Source organism: Typopeltis vanoorti, chromosome 4 (genome assembly GCF_054136105.1).
Source record: "Typopeltis vanoorti isolate ZY-2024b chromosome 4, IOZ_Tvanoo_1.0, whole genome shotgun sequence".
Taxonomy (NCBI): domain Eukaryota; kingdom Metazoa; phylum Arthropoda; class Arachnida; order Uropygi; family Thelyphonidae; genus Typopeltis; species Typopeltis vanoorti.
The window spans coordinates 157,500,814-157,522,867 of NC_143552.1; the positions used below are offsets into that span (position 1 = coordinate 157,500,814).

The 22,054-nt window shown below is 34.4% G+C and overlaps 1 protein-coding gene across 1 annotated transcript in view; it reads right to left on the reverse strand.

The window, feature by feature from the left end:
- LOC150107787 (E3 ubiquitin-protein ligase RNF10) overlaps nt 1–22,054 on the reverse strand; it is a 280,258-nt gene that overhangs the window by 84,705 nt on the left and 173,499 nt on the right. The window contains exons 11-12 of the mRNA XM_090392188.1: nt 13,003–13,176; nt 3,180–3,313 (exon numbers count right to left, since the gene is read on the reverse strand). Of these exons, the coding sequence (XP_090248314.1) occupies nt 3,180–3,313; nt 13,003–13,176 (308 nt within the window). The remainder of the gene's footprint in view (nt 1–3,179; nt 3,314–13,002; nt 13,177–22,054) is intronic.

Consider the following 22,054-nt stretch of genomic DNA (forward strand, 5'->3'; position numbering starts at 1 on the left):
GTCTCACACCAGATTTAACATTAAACCATCTCCCTGTACTTCCTTCAATTCTAACTGCTGACTTACAACTCAAATAAAGACTAAGTATTGCTTGATATAATGCCCCATTGACACCATATAACTCCAGCGTATTGAATAGCTTCTCTCTTGGCACCTTGTCATATGCCTTTTCCAAATCGACAAAACTTAAATACAGATCTTTGTTATATTCCCATGCTTTCTCGACTATTTGTCATAAAGTGAAGATCTGATCCTGACAGCCTCTATTTGGCCTGAATCCAGCTTGTTCTTCACCAAGCTTTTCTTCCACAATTCTTCTCAACTGTTTCTCAAGTATACTTGCATAGATCTTGCCAGGAACACTCATCAGGGAAATACCTCTATAATTCTCACATGCAGTTTTATTTCCCTTTTTATATATGGGTACTATGAGAGCTGTACTCCAATCATAGGGAATTCGTCCCTCTGTCCATGCTTTCAGAACTATGCAGTGCAGCCACTGTAAGACTCTTATACCACCATACTTCAGCATTTCTGGTCGAATATCATGTACTCCTGCTGCCTTTCCACATTTCAATCCTTTGATGGCTTTTTCTACTTCAAGTATGGATATATATTTCTGACTGCATGCCTGGTCAGTGTTTTTTACCACTGTGCTGTCATCACTGCTTGTTTCATTTAGCAGTTTTTCAAAGTAATTACTCCATACTTCAAGGATATCTTTTTCTCCAGTTTTCATGTCACCTTTATCATCTCTACCTCCTTTTACAGCACTCTTTCCTCCATTCCTAAGCTTCTTCAACAACCTCCAGAATATTTTGCCACCTTCTTGATATTTATTTTCTATATTCTTGCCAAAGTCCTCCCATGACTTTTGTTTAGCTAGTTTTACACAGTGTTTAGCATTCTTGCATTTGTCTCTATATTCTCAAAGAGCACAAGCTGACTTATTTGACAGGAACTTTTGATATGATTTCTTCTTTTCCTTCACTGCCTCTAACTTCCTGTGTCCACCAGGGAGTTCTGATTTTTTTTTATCCTTGTAGACAACCTCACCACATGCCTCTGTGGCAGAATCAATCAATGTTTTCTTCAAAACATTGATTGATTCTGCTGACTTACTGAATCTCCAAGGTTTGATTACTGCCACTAATTCATGCCACTGAATCTCCAAGGTTTGATTCCTGTTCTCAAACTCTTTCATTTTTTCTTCAATAATCTTTGTGTATTTTAGTCTACAGTTCACACCTGAGAGCTGCTCAACTTTTATTCGCTTTAAAACTTTCTTACATGTTATTCTTTTCAATATGAAATTCAATTTTATCCTGCTCAAGACTAAATAGTGATCACTTCCAATTTCAAATCCTCTGTATACTCTGGTGTCCTGTACCAGGGAGAAAACATCACTATCAACAATAACATAGTCAATGAGACTTTTCTTATTCCTAGCCTCTTCTCTCCATGTGAATTTGTGCACATTTTTATGTTGGAACATGGTGTTAGTAATAACCAGTCCGTGTCCTGAGCAGAAATCCAACAGATATTTGCCATTATTATTAGCTTTGCTCTTTTCTCCAAATTTTCCCAAAATATTTTTGTATGTCTCACAATCATTTCCTACTCTGCTATTTAGATCCCCAACAAGGATCAACTTTTCCTTTTTCATTGTGTCAGTTGCTTTTTCTAAAGGCTCAAAAATTTCCTCCACTTATATCTTAGTAGAACCTTCTGTGGGACCATAGGCACAAATAAGTCTCATTGTCCAGTATCCCATTCTCATATTTGCCCACATTACTCTACTTGAGACTGACTGCCATTCAAGAAGATTAGCCTCGTATTTTGTGTTGAATACTATGGCTACTTCTTCTTTTCCTTGATTGTCATTGCCTGAATATAACATTTTGTATTTATTGCTCAGAAAGATCTCACCAGTTTTGGTCTTTTTTGTTTCAGTCACCCCTATTATGTCGATCTGGTACTTATCTAATTCCTCAGCTAGCTCCATTTCTTTGCCATTCAGGCTTCTTACACTGATAGTACCAATCTTTAACTCTGGTGATGTTGAGTTGGGGTTTGTTTTCAGATTTGTTCCAGTAGCTGACTTTTCGCTGTTTGCCCTGGTTCCCTGGCAAAAACAACGGGGGCCTTGTTTAACCGGGCGACGCCCCAGCCGGCATGAAATTCTGTCATGTTGTACCATCATTTTTTATTTTGGTTTAACCAATAAGAATACAATTTGGTCGGCTAAATCCCAAATTGCCAGCCCATCCTCGTTCGTTCAGTATCCAAGTAGTTACCCAACAGGGTGCACCACGAGAAAGTGAGGATTGGACATTAGGTCAGAAGCCCTGGTCGGTTCTCCGCATTCCTTTAAAGGCTATGTGGAGGTCTCCTCTCAATTATACAGCTTTGACCCTTAAGCACCCCTGCTAATATTTCTAACCATTATCTTTGAAGTGAAAAAACTTGTCACAGAGGTAAGGTACTAACTGTCAAATAGTATTGGAAATAATCTAAGATGGCATGGTCATATAAACAAAAAAGTAAGCTTAACAAAACTAGTGCTTGAAGGCAAAATTAACAGGAAACAGATACGAAGGAAGACCAAGATATAGATGGAATGAAGCAGTTAGGATTAGGGGCATGAACAGATGGCATCAATAGCAATATCATATTAAAAACGATTAAAAAAGGCCCAGAGGAAGACCAAGATATAGGTGGATTGATACATTAAAAAGTGCCTTAGAAGATAGAAATATAAGACATGGTAATATTGGAGTCTTGACATTTAACAGACTGATTTGGAGGAAAATTGTAGATAGAAAGTTAGTAATGATGTAAATTTTTCATGTAGTACTATCATATTCTGTACACCCCCTGAGGGTATATATCAGGAATTTGATGATGATGAGAAAACTGTCAATGGAAATTAGTGCTAAAATACAGTTTTTCAAACTACCATAATATCTGATAAACTCCTTAAGGATGTGTAGATATGTAGACTAGATAATGACCATGACTGTAGCTTATCTTTCTACATAAAAGATCAAAAAATGTAAATCACCTTCACTGTTTGCTTTCCCAATAAAAGAATAAAAACCAATTATCATTAATGCTAAAAGCTTCAATCTAAGGTCTTAAATTACAGCATAAGTAATTTTACTTCATGACTGACTTACCTCTGTCATAGATGTCCTTTCAAGTTCCATAATTTTTGCTGTAAAAGTAGTGGGACACTGATCAAGACTACCATACTCTTTAACCAACATGTGGACATTTAAGGAATGTAGATAGATATGCTGGCCATCATTAGCTGTTGAGAAAAACAATTTACACAGTTAAAACAGGTCAAGAAATAATCTTAACTAGAAATCACATCTGAAATTGTAATTATACCCAAGTGATATAAATGAATGAAGATCACCACTGAAAGTAAAGTTCAGTGGAAATGTAGTTACTCCAGTTTTACCAACCTGTGTGCTGCCGACAATGCCAGCAAACTTTGTAACCTCATTGCCTTGTCAGTTCAAGACATGATTGAGGCAGAAAGCAAAAATATATAATGCTACCATCCTAAATTTCCATTCTTTTGCTATCATCATGAATTTACATTCATACTGGCCATGAAGAACAATTTGTAAGCCCCTCCACCACCACATGCACAAGCCCAGCTAGATCTGATCTGTGCATAGTGAGAACAAAGGCTGAGACTACAAGAACTGGAAGAGAAATATCAAAGTAAAGACAAACACAGGCAATCAATTATTAAAAAAAAGGAATACTAGTAAGAAAATCAAATTCTGCAAATAACCAGCATAGAAACCTGAACTCAAACACTGCATAGGCAATGTGTTTGCCTATGCAGTGTTCACTTCACAAATATATGTGGTCTCAGTTCCAACCTTAATGATGTTCACTCTCAACTTCTAGTCTGCAAAACCTCACCTACTTTTCCTGATAAATTCAAATCATAAACTCCTCATCTCTGCTTTCCCAATTACACACTCTGACTCCTTTCACCTCAGAAATGTGGTTGTGTATACGTTCATTTTGTCTGATATATCAAATCAAAGAGTATTCAACCTGAAATCTCCTAATTTTGACTTTCATTGGCTAAAAATCACTATCTCATTCTGTCAAATTCATAGTGTCTTCGACTTCTCTCTTAATACCAATGACCACTCTTAAACTTTTCAATTTCTTTTTCCTAAATGCTATTTCCTTCAATCCAGCTTTCCTAACTGAAAAATCATCTTCCTCAGAGCCTTCAATGTTCACAACATCAACTGGTTGCCTTCTTCCAACTACACAGATCAAGCAGGTAGAGAAGCCAAGATATTAAATCACAAACAATCTCACACAAGCTATTCACATGCCCACCAGAATACCAGACAATCTCTAAGCACTCCCCAAAACACCGCAGATCTCTTCCTTTGTGATCTCTTTCTCTGTGCTGTTAGTTCCCCGTGAAGAAATAAGACTAGTATATAGAGAAATGTTATGAAACTGTATGTTATTCCTAGTATTGTTTGCAATAACTGTACTGATGATGTCCTACGATACTTGGGACAAAATATTTACTTATTAAAAAAAATAATTTAATTAGTGTGGTTTACGCGTGTATGTTTAGTTATGAATACCACACAGGTTCCACTCAGATCCATTGTGGATTCTATTAGCAGCCCGACTTACAAATTATGAAGATTTTTGTCTAACCTTCTCCATCCTCTCATAGGCCACTCTGCCTCATCAATTAAAAATTCCACAGTTTCACACAAAAATCAAAGCCTCAACTAAAATTTCACACAAAAATAAAAGATTTCAGAAATGGACATGTAAATTAGCTTTGACATTGTCTCCCTCTTCACTAATATTCCCCAGAAGAAAACAATAGACTCATTAATTCAAAAATTCCCATCTGATATTGTGGAATTATTCAAATTTGTTATTACATCTGGATACTTCACATGGAAAGAAAAAATTCACAAGCAAAAGGAAGGAACAGCAATGGGCTCTCCCTTATCACCGAACTTAGCCAACCTTTTTCTGGAACACCTTGAAAAAAAATGTTCACATTTGAACTTAACCAAAAATTTGGCTATGACATGTTGATGACGTCTTTGCCATCTGGAGTCATTCTAAACAAGAATTATATTTGTTTCTTAGATAAAAATCAACATTCTTCATCCTTGCATCAAATTCACACTAGAAAAAGAATCTTCACAAGGTATCTCCTTTCTGGATTTACACATCCAATGAAAAGAAGATGATTCCATCTCCACTATTATTTATCATAAGTTGATGTTTCAGGTCTGCTCACCATCCATCTCAAAAATATGGCATCATTAAATCATTAGTAGCCAGAGCACACAGATTTTGCTCTTCCGAAGAATCTTTAAAATAAGAATTGGAAATCATCAAAAATACAGCCATACTAAATAGATACAATCCAAAAACAACTCAAAAAATCATCAGTCACTTGCCCAATAGGATTCCCACTGTATGTCAAAGGTATCTCCGAACGTCTGTCAAAAATTATGAAGAAATACAAACTCGATGCTACCTACAAACCATTCAACCAGATCTATAATTTGTTACCTTCTCCTAAAAACAAACTTTCACCTTTGATGCTACGTGGAGTTCACAAAGTTTCATGTTCCTGTAAGATGTCTTACTACGGACAGATAGGAAGATCTATTAGTAAACGCATCTCTGAACATCAAGACCATATCTGTGAAACTGCACAATTCTGGCCTCACACAATACGGAGTTGAAAACCCAAACCATAGGATCAAATGGGAAAAACACTAAACTTCTACATAGATCCTTATATAAACATGAGCATTTATATAAAGAAAGTACTGAAGCCCTAAGTCACAGACCTAACTTAAACCATAATGACGTTCTTACTATCCTAAAGTCTGGGAAATTGTCATCCTTAATATTGTGTAAAATAAATTTATGCATGTTATTTTATTTTAATTTAATCTAATTTATTTTTTATCAGATATATTTATTTTAATTTAATTCTATAACAAGGTACAGCATGCATAGTGGAATTCTATTGTAAGCATGCACCCTAACTGTATGTTATTCCTAGTATTGTTTAAAATAACTGTACCGATGATATCCTAAGATAATTAGGACGAAATATTTACTTATTAAAAATAATTTAATTATGAATAATGTTTGTGAATAATGAATAGTGTTTAGTTATGAATACTCCACAAGTTTCACTATATAACAGAATAAAGCTATTTGTTTTTCTTGCATCTGCAGAAATGATAAATATCCTCTTGGGGAGAGGATATTTATCACCATACAGGGACATTTTTCATTTCAGTCTTCTAAAAGAATAGTCATAGTGAGCAAAGGATATTGTTAGATCTGAAGTAGGCGACTTCAAATTTTACATGACGTCACCATTCCAGAATCTAACAATTAACAAAAAACATACATGCATACTTATCTTTTAGTGCAGTATAACCATATTTTTTTCTTGTAACATCATCTTGTATGATAAACTGTGAATTATATAAATTTAAATTAACGTATCTAAATGTCTAGCATGAATGTAAGTCAGCAAAAGGGGCAAAATAAGAGAGAAATTATTAGTGAAATATTGTAAATGAAAGAATGCGTATTATTCAGCAACATAGGGCAAAGATCGCCCTAATACTGTAAAAACAGTGTAAGCACCCGCGGGCATCACATCTAAGAAGGCATCATGACGCATACGTTCCCGGAAACAAGAAGTCCTGTATGTTGATTGGTGAAGTCACCCACCCGGAGACAATGGGTGAGACGATAAGAGAAATTCAAACTCGGAAAGGTGGTGCTCTAGGAGAGCGAATAAAACCCGCGACACAGAAGTAAATCACCCCCGTTTTTTCTTGTTCCTTGATTTCTCTCCGTGTGCTCCAAGAGTTCTTCGCAGTTCAGCTCTCATTTTTGAGAGCTGACTTACGATAGGATCCGGCATGACACCACAGTAGATTTTGGCAAGACTAACCGCAGGCCGCGATGAGAAGATCATTGACATAAAACCTTAGCAGAGAGATAGCGCCCAGTCCAGGCGAGCATGTGTAACCCATGTGGCGATAAGATCGAGACAACCAGAATCGAAACAAAGAAGGAAGGACGGAAGATAACCGATAAAGAATAGATAAGTACTCTCACTTGTTCTGGCCCCTTTTGAGAATTGACTAACAGTGTTAAGAGAATGCAATCTAAAATTTGTAATGAAAGAAAGAATGAAGAATTAAGATTTATGTAAATGACTATGTTTTTGAAGTGAACTTTAAGGACTTTCAGTTAGTTAGAGATTCTGTTGTAATTTATCCGAAAGAAATCATATAAAATGTGCTAAAATGACTTAATGTCCAAATGAGCTGTAATTATGAATGTATTATATGTTGAGTTAATGAATTTGCTAATATTGTGAAGTCAATGCATAATTGTTTTTAAGAGTGAGAGAGTGAATGGTAGAAGTTTAACATTAGATTTGATAACCATTTTAACTTGTATGGCATTATTTATTGAGTTTAATAAATGTATTGATTTCTTACTTACATGTGTTTCTGATCATGATGACTGACCCTTCATAAAACATCGAACCTGAGAACGTGTGTGTGTGCGGGAATACCCCAATTGAAAGTAGTAGGGCACGACTGCAAATAAAATAAAATAAGCCAGAGAACCCAAGTTTCTAAGAATTTAATTTACTTTGTTAGTGGCACCTGATATTCTATGATTACCCTACTAAAGGCTGAGTTTATCTCTAACCTTAAGGCCCAGGTTGGCGCAGATAAAAAATAAATTTGCCTGAGTGACCAGGATAACTCATAGAATTCAGGGAACGGGTAATTTCTGGCAGCCCTTAAAAGTTAAGTTACGTAAGAAAAGGCATAAGAGAAGCGAGACATAAGGTTAAGATTAATATTAATGAAGATCACATAACAATGGCACAACCTACTTAACAAAGAGGTAGATGCGATAGAACTTGATATAGCGACTGAAATAAGAAAGGATAAAGTTAAATAAATTGCCTCGATATATCAATATCAGAGATATACGGTCGCAACAATATTTATGCCTGTGAATAAAAATGAAACTTATGTTCCAAGGCAATCACAAGCATCACATTAAATAAAATATTTTCTAATTTCTCTATTCATATCATTTATTTTAATAATTTTCCCGTTTTATTTAAATGTCAATAACAGCATGTTTGATATTAATTTTATGACTTTTTTTTACTTTATGTAGTAGGAGCAGCATGCATTGTTTTATGAAACCTAATATATATATTAATATCATCATATTGAACCATTATATGCATTTGTGGTTTAAACCAACAGAGAATACAATTTTGTTGGTTAAGTCCCAAATTGCCATCCCATCCTTGTTTGTTCAGTACCCAGCAGATATCTAACAAGGGACACCATGCGAAGGTGAGGAAATGGGAAAAGGTGGTTCTCGTTGGGATCTGAACAGCAGAGTAGGAAATGAATCCTACTCTGCTGTTCCTATATGCCTGGTGGGCATATAGGAACATTTTGGGAAATCTGGGAGAAAAAGGCAAAGCTAATGGTAAATAATGGTAAGTATTTACTGGACTTCTGCTCAGAACACAGATTAGTCATTACTAACACCATGTTTCAACATAAAGATGTGCACAAGTTCACATTGACTATGTCATTGTTGATAGCAATATCATCATGGCCATTCAGGATGCAAGAGTGTATATAGGATTTGAAAGTGGAAGTGCCTAGATTACTATTACTTATGACCATTACTTAATATGAAGCAGGATAAAAATGGATATCACATTGAAAGAACAGTATATGAGAAAGTTTTAAAAAGAATTAAAAGTTGAGTAGCTATTACAAGTAAACTGCAGACTTGACATTTTGCCAGAAAGAAATCAGAAAAAGTTTGTACAGAACGAATATCAAAAGGCTCCTAGCCCTGATGGCATTCCTCTAATTGTTCCAAAGGTCTTTGCTCTAGAGTTTACTCTTATTTTATGCTGCCTATTTACACTTTCCTTATTCCTTTGGTATCTATTCCGTATTATGGAAACTACCCCCATGTACAAGCTATTCCTAAGAAGGATAACAAATCTTTATCTTCACTACTGTCTAATTTCTCTCACCTCAATTCTTTCTAAAGTAACCATTAACACCCAACTTCTAATCTAACTTGAGGACTCACAACTATTAAATGACCACCAGTATGGATTCCATCACTGCTGATCAACAACAGATTTACTAACCTATGTCTCCCCATCATTGGAAAAACACCATGGAAAAGTTTGGTGAATCTCAAGTAGTTGCCCTTGACATCTCCATGGCTTTTGACTGAGTTTGTCACAAAAGTATTATATAAGCTCTTATTTGATCTGCCCTGACTTCTGCAATTGGGTGACCAGCTTTCTAATTGGACACTCATTTTTGAGTGATGGTGGATGACTTCTTACCTTCTAACTAGACAACTAATGCTAGGGTCCTACAAGGTACACCCCCCTCTTCTATATAAAAAAGTTCTATTCCAGCTGACTGCCAATCTAGTACGCAGCTGCTGATGACAGTATGCTGCACTCGTTTTCACTTGACAAAACCTTGCAAAACACAAATTACCACAACCTGCAGAACTTGAACCCTCTATCACTTTTAATTCTGATTTTCAAAACATTTATCAAGGGGGTTTGGATTTGTAAAACTTCAATGCTAGCAAAACATAACTCTGCAATATTCCCCACAAAACAGAACCATTTTCTCTCAGTCTTAACTCTGATAATACCTGAATCTTTATTCAAGATGGGATTTATCTCCTTGGGATAACTAACCTCAAATCTCTCTCTTTCTCGGTGCAAAAAAATATTACAAACATTGCCTCCTTTGCATCCAAAAAGTTAGGGTTTCTCTTTTACTCAAAATGTTACTTTTAACTCTAAACAGTTCCTAACTCTATACAAATCACAAATCTGTCTTACCATTGAATACTGCTCTCACATCTGGAGTGGTGTCCCTAATAGCTCTCTAAAAATGCTGGATACAGAAAAGGGTAGTTAGACTGATTAATGATCTGTCTCTCATTAATACACTACTCACTTTTACACACAAGTATTCAGTTTCTGCAGCCTGCATCTTCTGTAAATACTTCTATTGCTGGTATTCATGAAAACTGGGATCAACAATTCCTTCCCCCACGCCCTGTCAAATCCATCTAAACACATCCTCTCATAGTTCAAATTCAAACCCACAAAACAAATTCTCCCTCTCCTCACACATCCCTTCCACTGCTACCCTCTGGAACAGTCTGCCACCCAAGGAATACAATCCATAGTGCTTTTCAAGTCTAACGTAAACAAGTTCCTTATTGCCCATCCACAGTACTCAGATACTACAGGTTGACCAACTTCTCGTGGATGGGCTTGCCACCTGGTATTATTAGACAGCAAGCCCATCCACGAAACTCTGTGATATCTTTTACTGATTCTGTCATCCCAAAATATATACAGTGGTATCTCGCTAATCCGAACTAATAAAAACCGTGCTCGTTCGGATTAGCGAATTATCCCCCAAGAGACAATAACTAGTGTTTAAGACAAAAATAATCAGATTCTAATGGTAAATCAATTTAATTCTGTAAATAAATTAACTGATAGAAAAAAGCTACTGTACTGTAATGCAAAACAAAAAAATAATACAGTACACAAGTTATTTTAGTAAAAAATTTAATTTGTATATACCTCTATTGTTGAGGATTCTGATTTAATAAAATTGCATTGTTCAGTCCGTAATTTAATTTGCATAAAAAATATCACTTTCTTGTACACAACACACAAAAAGGTTCACAAAATAACACAATTTTTTTTTATTTCTTTGTAAAAAAAAGTCACTGATTTTCTTTTGCGTGTTGGAAGCTAAACTTTTTTCGAATGCTTCTTCTCAGAGCTGCATTAGTAATAAAATTTTGTGGAATGGCATATCATTCTACACACATTAAAACTGTAAACTGCCTCTTCATGTTTTACTTTTTTTTTTCTTCGAGTTCTTTATCATCATCGTCGTCTTCTAATTCATTCTGTAGTGTCATATTTATAATTTCAGCATCTGATTTGATTTCGAATTCACTTTCGTTTCTACCTATAATCCATTCTGTAGCATCTGTTTTGAAATTTCAACATCTGGATTTATATTTTTAACCAAATTATGCACATTTTGAATTTCCGCTTTTTGTGTATATTTGTGATTCATGCTGACAATACAGTGCCTACTGTACAGTATAAAAAAAGCAAACGTGTACACACAATAAATCAAAATAGGTCTTGTATAACTGTACAATCGACAGTGCAAAAAAATACTGTAATAATAAAATAAATAGTTAAAATAATAATTATTAAATCAAAATAGTAGTACACAAAATAATAATACGTAATAAGTACAACTTTTTTTCTTTCAAACCACTGTATATATAAACTGGAACCACTGTTATGTAGTACAGCTATCTTTCTATAGGCAACAAACTCTGTGATATCTTTTACTGATCCTGTCATCCCAAAATAGGATAAGTTACAGATACATGAAATCTGATAATACCAGGTAGCAATGATGGAGAAATTTTATCTTTCTCAGATTCAGATCAAGTGAGAAAAAGATGGCTCATCCATATATCAGTGTGCTACAAACCTACCAATAAACATCTTCTCACAGTTCAACTCAAAACCCTCAGAAATATGGAGCACACATAATTTGATCCTCACAAATGTCTCTTCAAGAAATTTCAGCAAATAAACTTCCACTTTCAATGGCTACAATTCAAAAATCGTTCAAATCATCAACCATTTCTCTCTAAAAAGAGAGAAATGGTTGATGATTTGAGCAATTTTTGTGTGTTGTGTTTTTAAGATATTTCAACTACCACATATACACCTATCAACCAAACATACTCTTACCATCTCTAAAAGATGTAATTTCTTCATTGTTGCTATCTGGTGTTTATCAAATAGCAAGTACCTGCATAGAAGTGTCTTGACATTTGAATGCCTATTGAAAGAGTACTGAAGTTCTGCACTGTCTCAACCTTAAACTCAATGATGCACTATTTATGCCCAAAATCCGAGAAATTGTGATAACTTAAAAAAAGAAAGAAAAAGTGTAACAGTTTACATCCTACCATCTCCACAACTGCATATAAAAAATAATAATATATCCATTATTCTATTGCATAATTTTCATTGATTGTTATATGAATTTTCTATTGTTCTTCTCTACAGATATATAAGCTGAAATATTTGTATGTTAACTGTTTAGTTTGTTAACTAATTACCATTATTTCTCTTAACTTAAAAGACGTGTACACCTCTCTCTTTTTTTCTTGCCTGTGTCGGTCTTGTTAGGCATTTACTGTCCTTTATATAGAAATCAGAGGATTTCTATATTGTTGCTTTTTCATGTAATGCATAAAGGTAATTCTACAACATATGGCCTTTCAACATCAAGCAGAGAAACTGCTAGACATTAGCAACATAAGGTAACCTCCAGTGCAATTACAAATTAGATTATCAATGTTTTTCAAAAGTTTTTTTTTTTTTTTTTTTTAAAAAAGAAATTTATCATTAATGCTTACAATTAGATTAATTTGCTTGAAATAACAACTGTAAAACTTTGGGAACTAGGTTTTACAGTTCTCTAATTTTTATGTCTTCTACAGAAAATGTGTGGGTGTGTGTATACACACACACAAAACATACACAGTCAACTCTCACTACAGCAAACTCATAGGAAGACTGTTCCATAGCGACAAAAGGAATATCTTATTATAGTGGAAATTTTGCTATACCAAACTTCCTTTAGCATAGAATGATGCTATGGGAACTTTGGCCAGAACTATTCCGTAGTTTGTAACAGTGAGTGTCCTAAAACAGTGAGATTTGTCTTTATAATGAAAAACAATGAAAACAAACTGCTGCAGACATGCAACAATTTTGCTTACCTTGATAAAAATAGTATTCTTTTCCTTGCTTCTTTGCAGCTCTATCACTTTCTTTATGAAGGTGCAAGTTTTTTAAATTTAAATCTTCTGCCCCATCTATATCTTGACCATAAATATTTCCATAATGATCACTGCATAACTCCAGAGAATGTTTTTCATCAGAATTATCTCTACCTTTAATATGTAATAATGACTGATTTTAATATTGTACTATTTAATACTATGCTATTCTAAAATCCATATTAAAAAACATTGTAAAGTTTCAAATATGAAGATAGCATAAAGGTTCTGGCAATTTTTAGTTAAAGTCTTTCACATACTTGAAATAGGTTTTAAGTCAAATGCTTTTGTTAAGTATAATAAAAGAAACAACACGATATTACAAGTCTTTTCTTTCTTTCTTTTTTTTTTTTTTATGATGAAGACCAGAAAATGTCTGAAAAATGATGACAACGAATTCCTTGAGTAAAATCATCTCAGGCATCTCCAGTTTACACTTCCAACATACAGGTCCTTCATTCTCTAAGATGATTAGAGAAAATACTAGTCTATGACGTGAGATCAATCAGAAAAATTAAACTGTTTTGTCCAGTACTTCTGGAAGCAGTTCTTAATCTTTAAGGGAATCAAGTAGTGGCAATCATCATTTACTGAAATCACAGATTTGCACTGGGGTTGACCTTCCCTCTTTAAGGAAGTGAAGGTCAACCCAAGTGCAAGATTGTGGCTCGAAAGGATTGAGCCACAATCAAGTTGCAAAAATTGATAAAGATGCAGTTTTGTCATCTGTTTTGTGAAAATTCTGTTCATTTTCAATGCTTTGTCTTGTCTTGTCAGTTGTCATCTCCCTCCAGGAGGTTGACTACCATGAGCTTCCACTATGTATGGTTTTGTGCTTCTCTTTGGCATTCTTCATAGGACAAAAAGGTCCAGTCCTTAATATTTCCCATCCAATCTGCTCTTTGTCTTCCTCTTCTTTTTCCTTGCATCATTCCTTCTAGAAGTGTTTTTTTGTAGGGATTCATGCCTTAGTATGTAACCAAGGTAGGTAGTTTTCCTTTCCTTTTCTTAATGGTTTTCAACAGCTTCCTATCTTCTCCAATCATCTCTAATATTTCTAAATTAGTTTTTTTGGCAGTCCATGGAACTCTAAGAATTCTTCTGAGGATCCACATCTCAAAGGCTTTTTAGTTTATTTTCACAATATTTTGATATTTTCCAAGTTTCTGCTCCATATAGCAGTGTTGACCATATGTAACATTTGGACAGCCTAATTCTTGTTTTTGTGTGAATTTCCCTTGAGGCCAGAATGTTTTTCATGCTAATGAAGGTTGATCTAGCAATTTCTATTCTTCTTAACATTTCCTTATCACACTTTCTGTTCTCTGTAATTAGTTGACCCAAATATATATAACTCTTTACTTGATCTAAAGTATTTCCTCTGATCCCAATATTTATATCGGGTATTTTCTCTTGTTACCAGCATGGTTTTGGTTTTTTTGAAGTTGAAATTAAGTCCATATTTTTCACTTAGCTTCAGCATCTCTTCTAGTAGGTTTTGAAGATCTTTTTATTTTCAGCTAGCAATACTGTATCATCAGCTGTTTATATTCCTGCCTCCTATGCTGACTCCTTTAAATTCTTCTAATTGCTGGAAGATATTTTCAGTATACAGGGTTAAACAATATAGGAGAAAGAACACAGCCTTGTGCGACACCCTTCTTTACTGAGAATTCCTCCGAGATTTCTCCTGATATTTTTAGTGAGGCAGTTTGCTCCCAATATAGATTTATCAGTAATCGGGTATCTTTACCATCTACTCCTAAATTTCTGATGCATTTGATTAGTTGCTCATGTTGTATATTGTCAAAGGTCTTTGTGTATTCAATAAAACATAAGTAGACTTCTTTTTGCTTCTCCAGATATCTTTCTATAATAGTTCTAATGTTGAAGAGTCCTTCTCTAGTTCCTTTATTTTCCTGGAAACCAGATTGTGTTTCATTAATTTCCATTTTGATTTTATGTTTATTTCTTTTTAGGATGATATATAACATAACTTTTGCTACCTGACTGATTGTTCTGTACTCTTCACATTTGATTGTCTTCAATTTTTTATGTATTGGTAGGAACGTTGAGTGCTTAAAATCTTTTGGCAGGTGTCCAGTTTCGTATATTTTGTTATATATGTCAGTCAGTGATCTTATAGCCTTATCATCTAAAGCCTTTAGATATTCTGCCATAATTCCATCCATTCCTGGAGATTTTCCTGGTTTCAAATTCCTAATGGCATTTGTTACTTCCCAGGTAAGTTGGTTGGCTGGTTTATAGTTTATTTGGCACAAAAACTACAAAGGTCATACTGTGCCATACTAAAGGTTACAACATTAGCATTTACAGAAAATTGTAAACAATGTCTATACAAGAATCTAGTTCCACAAAGCAGCATCTATAGATAAACAGAACTGCTGTGGAGGGCACAGCAACACACAAGGTCAGAGGCTATTACAGTAGTGCAAAAATAGTTAACAATATAAGTTAATACACAAAATACAAAACACTAAGCCAAGGAATGCAGTATCTACATATATGTAAAATTATAATAGATGCTTTTATAGCAGTACAAAAATAGGCAAAAAGGGATTATTATATAATATGCATGGATCAAAATTAAATTTAGCAATGTAGTATAAACTGAATTTAGCAATACATATAAACAGAATTACTAGAAGATACACAAACAGACAAGGTGTCCTACAACACTACACGATTATTCGAAACATAAAGTAGTAAATAAGATGCATACACAAAATTTATGTTAAGCAATACAGTATCCACATATAAACAAAATTACTGAAGAGGTTTCAGCAGTACATAAATAAATAAATAACAGTACAGGTTAACATATATTTGAGTTGTGAGTCAGCAGTTAGAATTGAAGGAAGTACAGGAAGATGGTTTAATGTTAAATCTGGTGTGAGACAAGGATGTACATTATCCCCTCTGTTATTCATTATCTATATGGATCACATTATGAAGGAATGTGGTATTAAACCTGATATCAAAATTGGAGATGTTAATGTCAGCTCTTTGCTTTATGCGGATGATGTTATACTTCTAAATAAATCCGCTACAAGTCTGCAAGATTCTCTGACTAAATTGAATAGCTGTTGTAATAGATATGGTATGAAGGTCAGCAATAAAAAGACAAAGACAATGAAAATAGGCAGAATCATTGAAAATGTCAACTGTGTTGTGAATGGAGAACCTGTGGAACAAGTAAAACATTTCAGCTACTTAGGCACAATTTTTACTGAAGATGGTAAACTAAATATAGAAATAGACAACAGAATCAGCAAAGCTGGTATCGTGGGAAGTCAATTGAATAAATTCATATGGAATAAGAAAGAAATTAGTCGGAACACTAAATTAGCTGTATACAAGGCTGTGTTCAAACCAATTTTAACTTATGGATCTGAGAGCTGGGTCAGAAGTAAAACACTTGACCAAAGACTAGAGACCGCAGATATGAGAGTCCTGAGAAAGATTAGAGGCGTGAACAGATGGCATCAATGGCAATATCATATTAAAAATGAGGATATTAGGAAAGAACTTGACATTGTCAGCATCCAGGAATGTGTTAGCAGAGCTAATCTCAGATGGTATGGTCACTTAAATAGAATGGGAGAGGAAAGATTAGCAAAACAAGTGTTCTCTGCCAGGTTGGCAGGAAAACGACCCAGAGGAAGACCAAGATATAGGTGGATTGATACGGTACAAAGTGCCTTAGACGATAGAAATATAAGATCTGATAACGTTGGAGTCTTGACAAGTAACAGACTGATTTGGAGGAAAATTATTGATAGGAAGTTAGTAATGATGTAATTTTTTCATGTAGTACTGTCATATCCTGTACACCCCTTGAGGGTACATGGCAGGAATTTGATGATGATGATGATGATGATGATGATGTTAACATATATATACAAAACAAGTCAAGGAAAGCAGTATCGACATATAGTAAGATTACAACAAACATTATTATACTAATACTTAAAGAGTCAGAAAGGAATTATTATACAGCATATATGCATAAAATTTAAGTTTAGCATTATGGTATTTACATATTAACAAAATTACAGCAGGGTGATACAAATATACAAGATCAAGGCCTACGGTAATATATAATTGGTCAGATTTAACCTAATGTACGTAAGCAAAACAGTTTACATATAAACAAATTTATAGTCAAATGTGTTTGTACAAATTAATTCTTTCTAAAAAATTAAAAACATCATGCAATTTGCCTGCATCTGCTAGCATTTCCCTGAGTGTATATGGCTTGGTTAGATAGGTGAAAATTTCATTCCTCTCTCGTGTAAATTTTTGACAATCTACCAGAATATGATGAATAGTGAGATGTGTGTTGCATTTTTCACATATGGGAGGGCTCTCAGTAAATGATAATGCGTAAAGTGACTGTGACCTATGCAAAGCCTAGCAAGAACAACCTTCTCCTCACTTCTCTTTATACGGTGACTAGAATGGCAGTGTTTAATTTCAGGTTTAATGTTATATAATTTGTTTGTTAATGCTTCTTGCCATGTAGACTCCCACTAAGCAATTAGCTTTGATCTTATTAGCTGTCTGTAGTCTGTATATGGAACTGTTAAACAGTATGTGGAGAAGGTATGAGCTGATTTAGCAGTTGCATCTACAGCCTCATTTCCTTTAATTCCGATGTGACTGGGAATTCAACAGAACTGAACATCAAAATTAAGATTTTTTTTTTTTTTGTGAAATAGGTGTAGCACCTCAAAGTATTGGATGTAGATTATACATAGGAGAGGTAGGAGATAGCCTGTAAAGAGCTCAATGAATCTGCATAAATTATACACTTTTGATAGCAGTTTTCTTTTATATGCACAAGTGCAAGCTGAATGGCATGTAACTCTGCTGTATAATTACTGCAGTCTGGTGGGATTTGATTTCAGATAATAATGTCAGGAAACACCGCAACACAGCCAACAGAGGTATTCGTTCTTGAACCATCAGTATAGATGGGTAAGAAATCAGCGTGTGCATTAAACAATTGCAGGTAAATGGTTGATGGGGTATAATTTTTCTGTAGCTGACAAAGTGAGAGGTTGCAGGATGGTGTGCAAACCTGCCATGGAGGAATGCCGTTATGTTTAGTGTAGCTAATGTTGTCAACATTTATACTAACAGCTTGCACGGTTTCTTTAACACGCATACCAAAAGGATGTATAGCTTCCCAGGTAAGAATAGTAGGCCCTCCAAATCTTCTTGCATTGGCTTATCTATTCTATCATGATTGTAGAGTTCCTTTGAATACTCTACCCATCTATCCCTTATTTTGTCTTTCTCCATTAGAATGTTTCCACTGGTATCTTCAATGCAATGAGAGCTTACCCTTTTGCAAGATTTGCTAGTTAGCTCCCTAAATTTTTCATGAAGTTCTCTGGTTTTGTGTTTTTTGTCCAGAAGTTCAATTTCCTTGCATTTGTTGTTGACCAATAGTTCTTTGCAATCCTACATTCTTTCCTGATCTTGTTTAAGTTATTATTCAGGATGATTTTTGTGTTTCTTTCTTTCCTCCATCATTTTCAGTATCTTGTCATTCATCCAGGGTTTACTCATCTTCTTCTCAAATTTGGGAATTGTTTGTTTTACTCCCTTTTTTATGCCCTCTTTAAATTTCTGACATCTATCCTCAATCTCATCTTTAGGGTAAGGATACTTAATGGGATCAGGAACATTAACAGCAGTGGACTGTGCCAGTTCCTTTAAAAATTTATCTTGTATTGCTTGATTTTTAAGGAAGCCGAGATCATATTTTTCTATGTTTAGAGGTTTCATTGTTTTCTTTAATTTTATCATCATCATCATCATCATCAAATTCCTGCCATGTACCCTCAAGGGGTGTACAGGATATAACAGTACTACATGAAAAAATGAAAAATTTTTTCATTTTTTCATGTAGTACTTTCTTTAATTTTATTACTGCTTTAATGACCATAGGGTTGTGGTCTGATCCAATATCAGCACCTGGGTATGTTTTGGCTTGTAAGATGCTATTCTGGAATCTTTTTTTAATCATTATATAGTCAATCTGGTTCCTACAGCTGTCCCCGGGACTTTTCCATGTGTAAACTCTTCTAAGAGGATGGCTAAATAAAGTATTTGCTATTACCAGATTGTTTTCTTCACAGAACTGTATTAATCTTTCTCCTCTTGGATTTCTATGTCCCAGGCCCTGGTTTTCCATGCAGGAAGAGATCTTTTCTAAGCCTACTTTAACATTTAGATCTCCCATGACGATGGTTATGTCATCTGATTTAGCATTGTTTAGTGCATTTTGAATGTCTTCATAGAAACATTCTACATCTTCATCTGGGTAATCAGAAGTAGGTGTATATATTTGGACAATAAAACTATTAAAATGTTGAGTTGCAATTTTTAATGCAATTATCCTGTCACTTATGGGCCAAAATCCAAGTAAGGATTGTGCATTCTTATTTTTTAGTACAAATGCTACTCCATTCCTATGACTGTCCCCACATGAGTATATAATTGAATGGTTCTTTCTGTTTATTTTTCCACTATTAGTCCATTTGACTTCACTGATACCAGCAATGTCAATTTTCATTGCTTGAAGTTCTTATATAAGGTTATCTAACTTCCCAGCTTCATATAAGGTCCATTCCAAGTTGCAAGCCTTAAGAGAAGATTCTTGGTTTTCAGACGTGAAGGATAAGGGGATACCCTCCCTGGAGGATTTAAGGTATCTTTGTCATATGCTATTTTCATAGTATCCATCTTACGTCCCGAGTTTCTTTCTCTTCTTCTTCCCTGTAATGTTTCCAAGAGACAAAAGTTGGAAATTTAGATATGCAAAGTATAGCAAAACGTTCTCTCGTGTGTGAATGGTCTTGCATCTGACCTATCATTAATATTTAAATGTTCTTACTCAAATATCTTACGAGCTGGTAAGCAGTTTGCAACAGCATTCATAGTCACTTTTGCTATCTTTCCTATCTCATGCAAAAAGATTACTGCTGAATCTCATTTTCACTGGCTAAAAATATATCAAAAATTGAATAAGCAAAAACTGCCAGAACTTATGCACCCTATAAATAATTATAATAATGATCTTAAAAAGATTCTGGATATTCAGAATCTTTGTAGATTATTATGCCTGCATACTTTTTTTTTTTTTTTTAAAGTAAATAAATGTTTAAATATTTGTTTTATAAGTAGAACAAATGAACAGAACAAACAAAAAATAAAATCTATACTCTGGAGAATTCATGAGATACAGAAAATTCTGCTTCACTTTTGTAGTTAATGTTATGTAGTAACTGATGTGAAGCAGAAATACAGACAATGAAACTTGCAAATTTACTTCCTTTCCAACTTGAAAGGAATACATGTTCTGACAATGCCCAGAATACTTGAGTGAAGGATATATATTAGTGCCCAAGCAACTGTCTGGATGAGTAGTCTAAGGGATACCGTATGCCTCTACTCTAAAATGAACTGATATCAACCATGAAAGAAGGTATTAATAAATATACTGAGAATAAGCTTAAGAAATCTCCCCAAACTAACATTTATTTAATGAACTGCAGCAGTAACAGAGTACATATACCACATAATACATCTCTTTGTTATTTCTTGCAATAATCTCGACTTGCCGGCTTGGTTTGCCAAGTGGTTAGCGTATCTGCTCTCCAGACAAAAGGCTGAGGTTCAAATCCTGCCATGGGAATGGACGTTTGTGATTGTCTATGAAAAATACTAATTGTGGTGGTGGACAATAGATGGTGTAGATGATGCAGCTGGTGGATGAGGTTGAGTGGTGGAGACAGAGAGCTGTAGAGAAGATGCCCTCCCTCGATGAGTCTCGGACTCCCTAGAGGTGTCAAATAATAATAATAAGCTTAACATTAGCCGTGTCTGTATGTTCTTGAATACTAATCTGATTCTGCCATTAATGCCACCTGCTTACTGATTTTACATTTTAACATAAAATGTAAAATCTATATTCTGGAGAATTTATGAGAGATACAGAAAATACAGCTGGAAGGGATTTACTGAATGACATAATACATACCTCCAAATGATAAAACCTATATCAGTTGGAGGTATGGATATCTCTTCATTGGTGGTAAACTGATGTATGCAAGGATCAATTAATCCACTTTTCATTATCGTCAATGAGACTGCAAATAGTTCCTTCTGAAAGTTTGACCAAAGTTATTCCAATTCATAAGAGTGGGTTGTCGTCGTCGTCATCACCACCACATAAAGTGGTGGTGGACAATTACGGAATAGTAATTCTTCTTATAAATGAAATAATGGAAAAATTAATTAGGAATTGTACACAGGATATACAATATTCTTTATGAGAATTATGACAAATATGCCTTTTATGAAGAAGTAATAAGGAAAACAGACAAGACAATAGCTATGATGCAATTTGGATTTCAGCAAGGCTTTCATAGCATTCCAGATAACAGCTTACTGATTAAAATGTACCAAACAGGTATTAATGATCATCTATTGAGAAGGATAAGAAACTGGTTGACAGTGATAAAGTATTGTTTCCAGAAATCTCAAAGAACAGGTTGTTAAGATGAGGATACCACAGGATTTGTTAGGACCTATGTTTAATATATTCATAAAACAACTAGGTTCAAATATTAAAATCTCTCTATCTTTGTCATGATGTAAAGTTGGGAAGAGTAGTAAATTGTCTGGATGACTTTAAAACAGAAGGGCGAACAGGGTCCATAATTTGATATAAATAAAAACAAGTATCTGATTCAGTAAGGATGAATGAACAGGCTTTACAAAAAGTTGAATACACAAGTCTCCTGGTGAAAATACTTTTTTTTTAAAAATAACAACTACAAAGTTTATTCTGTCAATGAAATTACTTGTACACAGAAATTAGATTAATAAGAACATAACACCATGTTACTTACACTACTTATGTAAGTAGTAAGTTTCAGTGCTGAGTAATGATCTC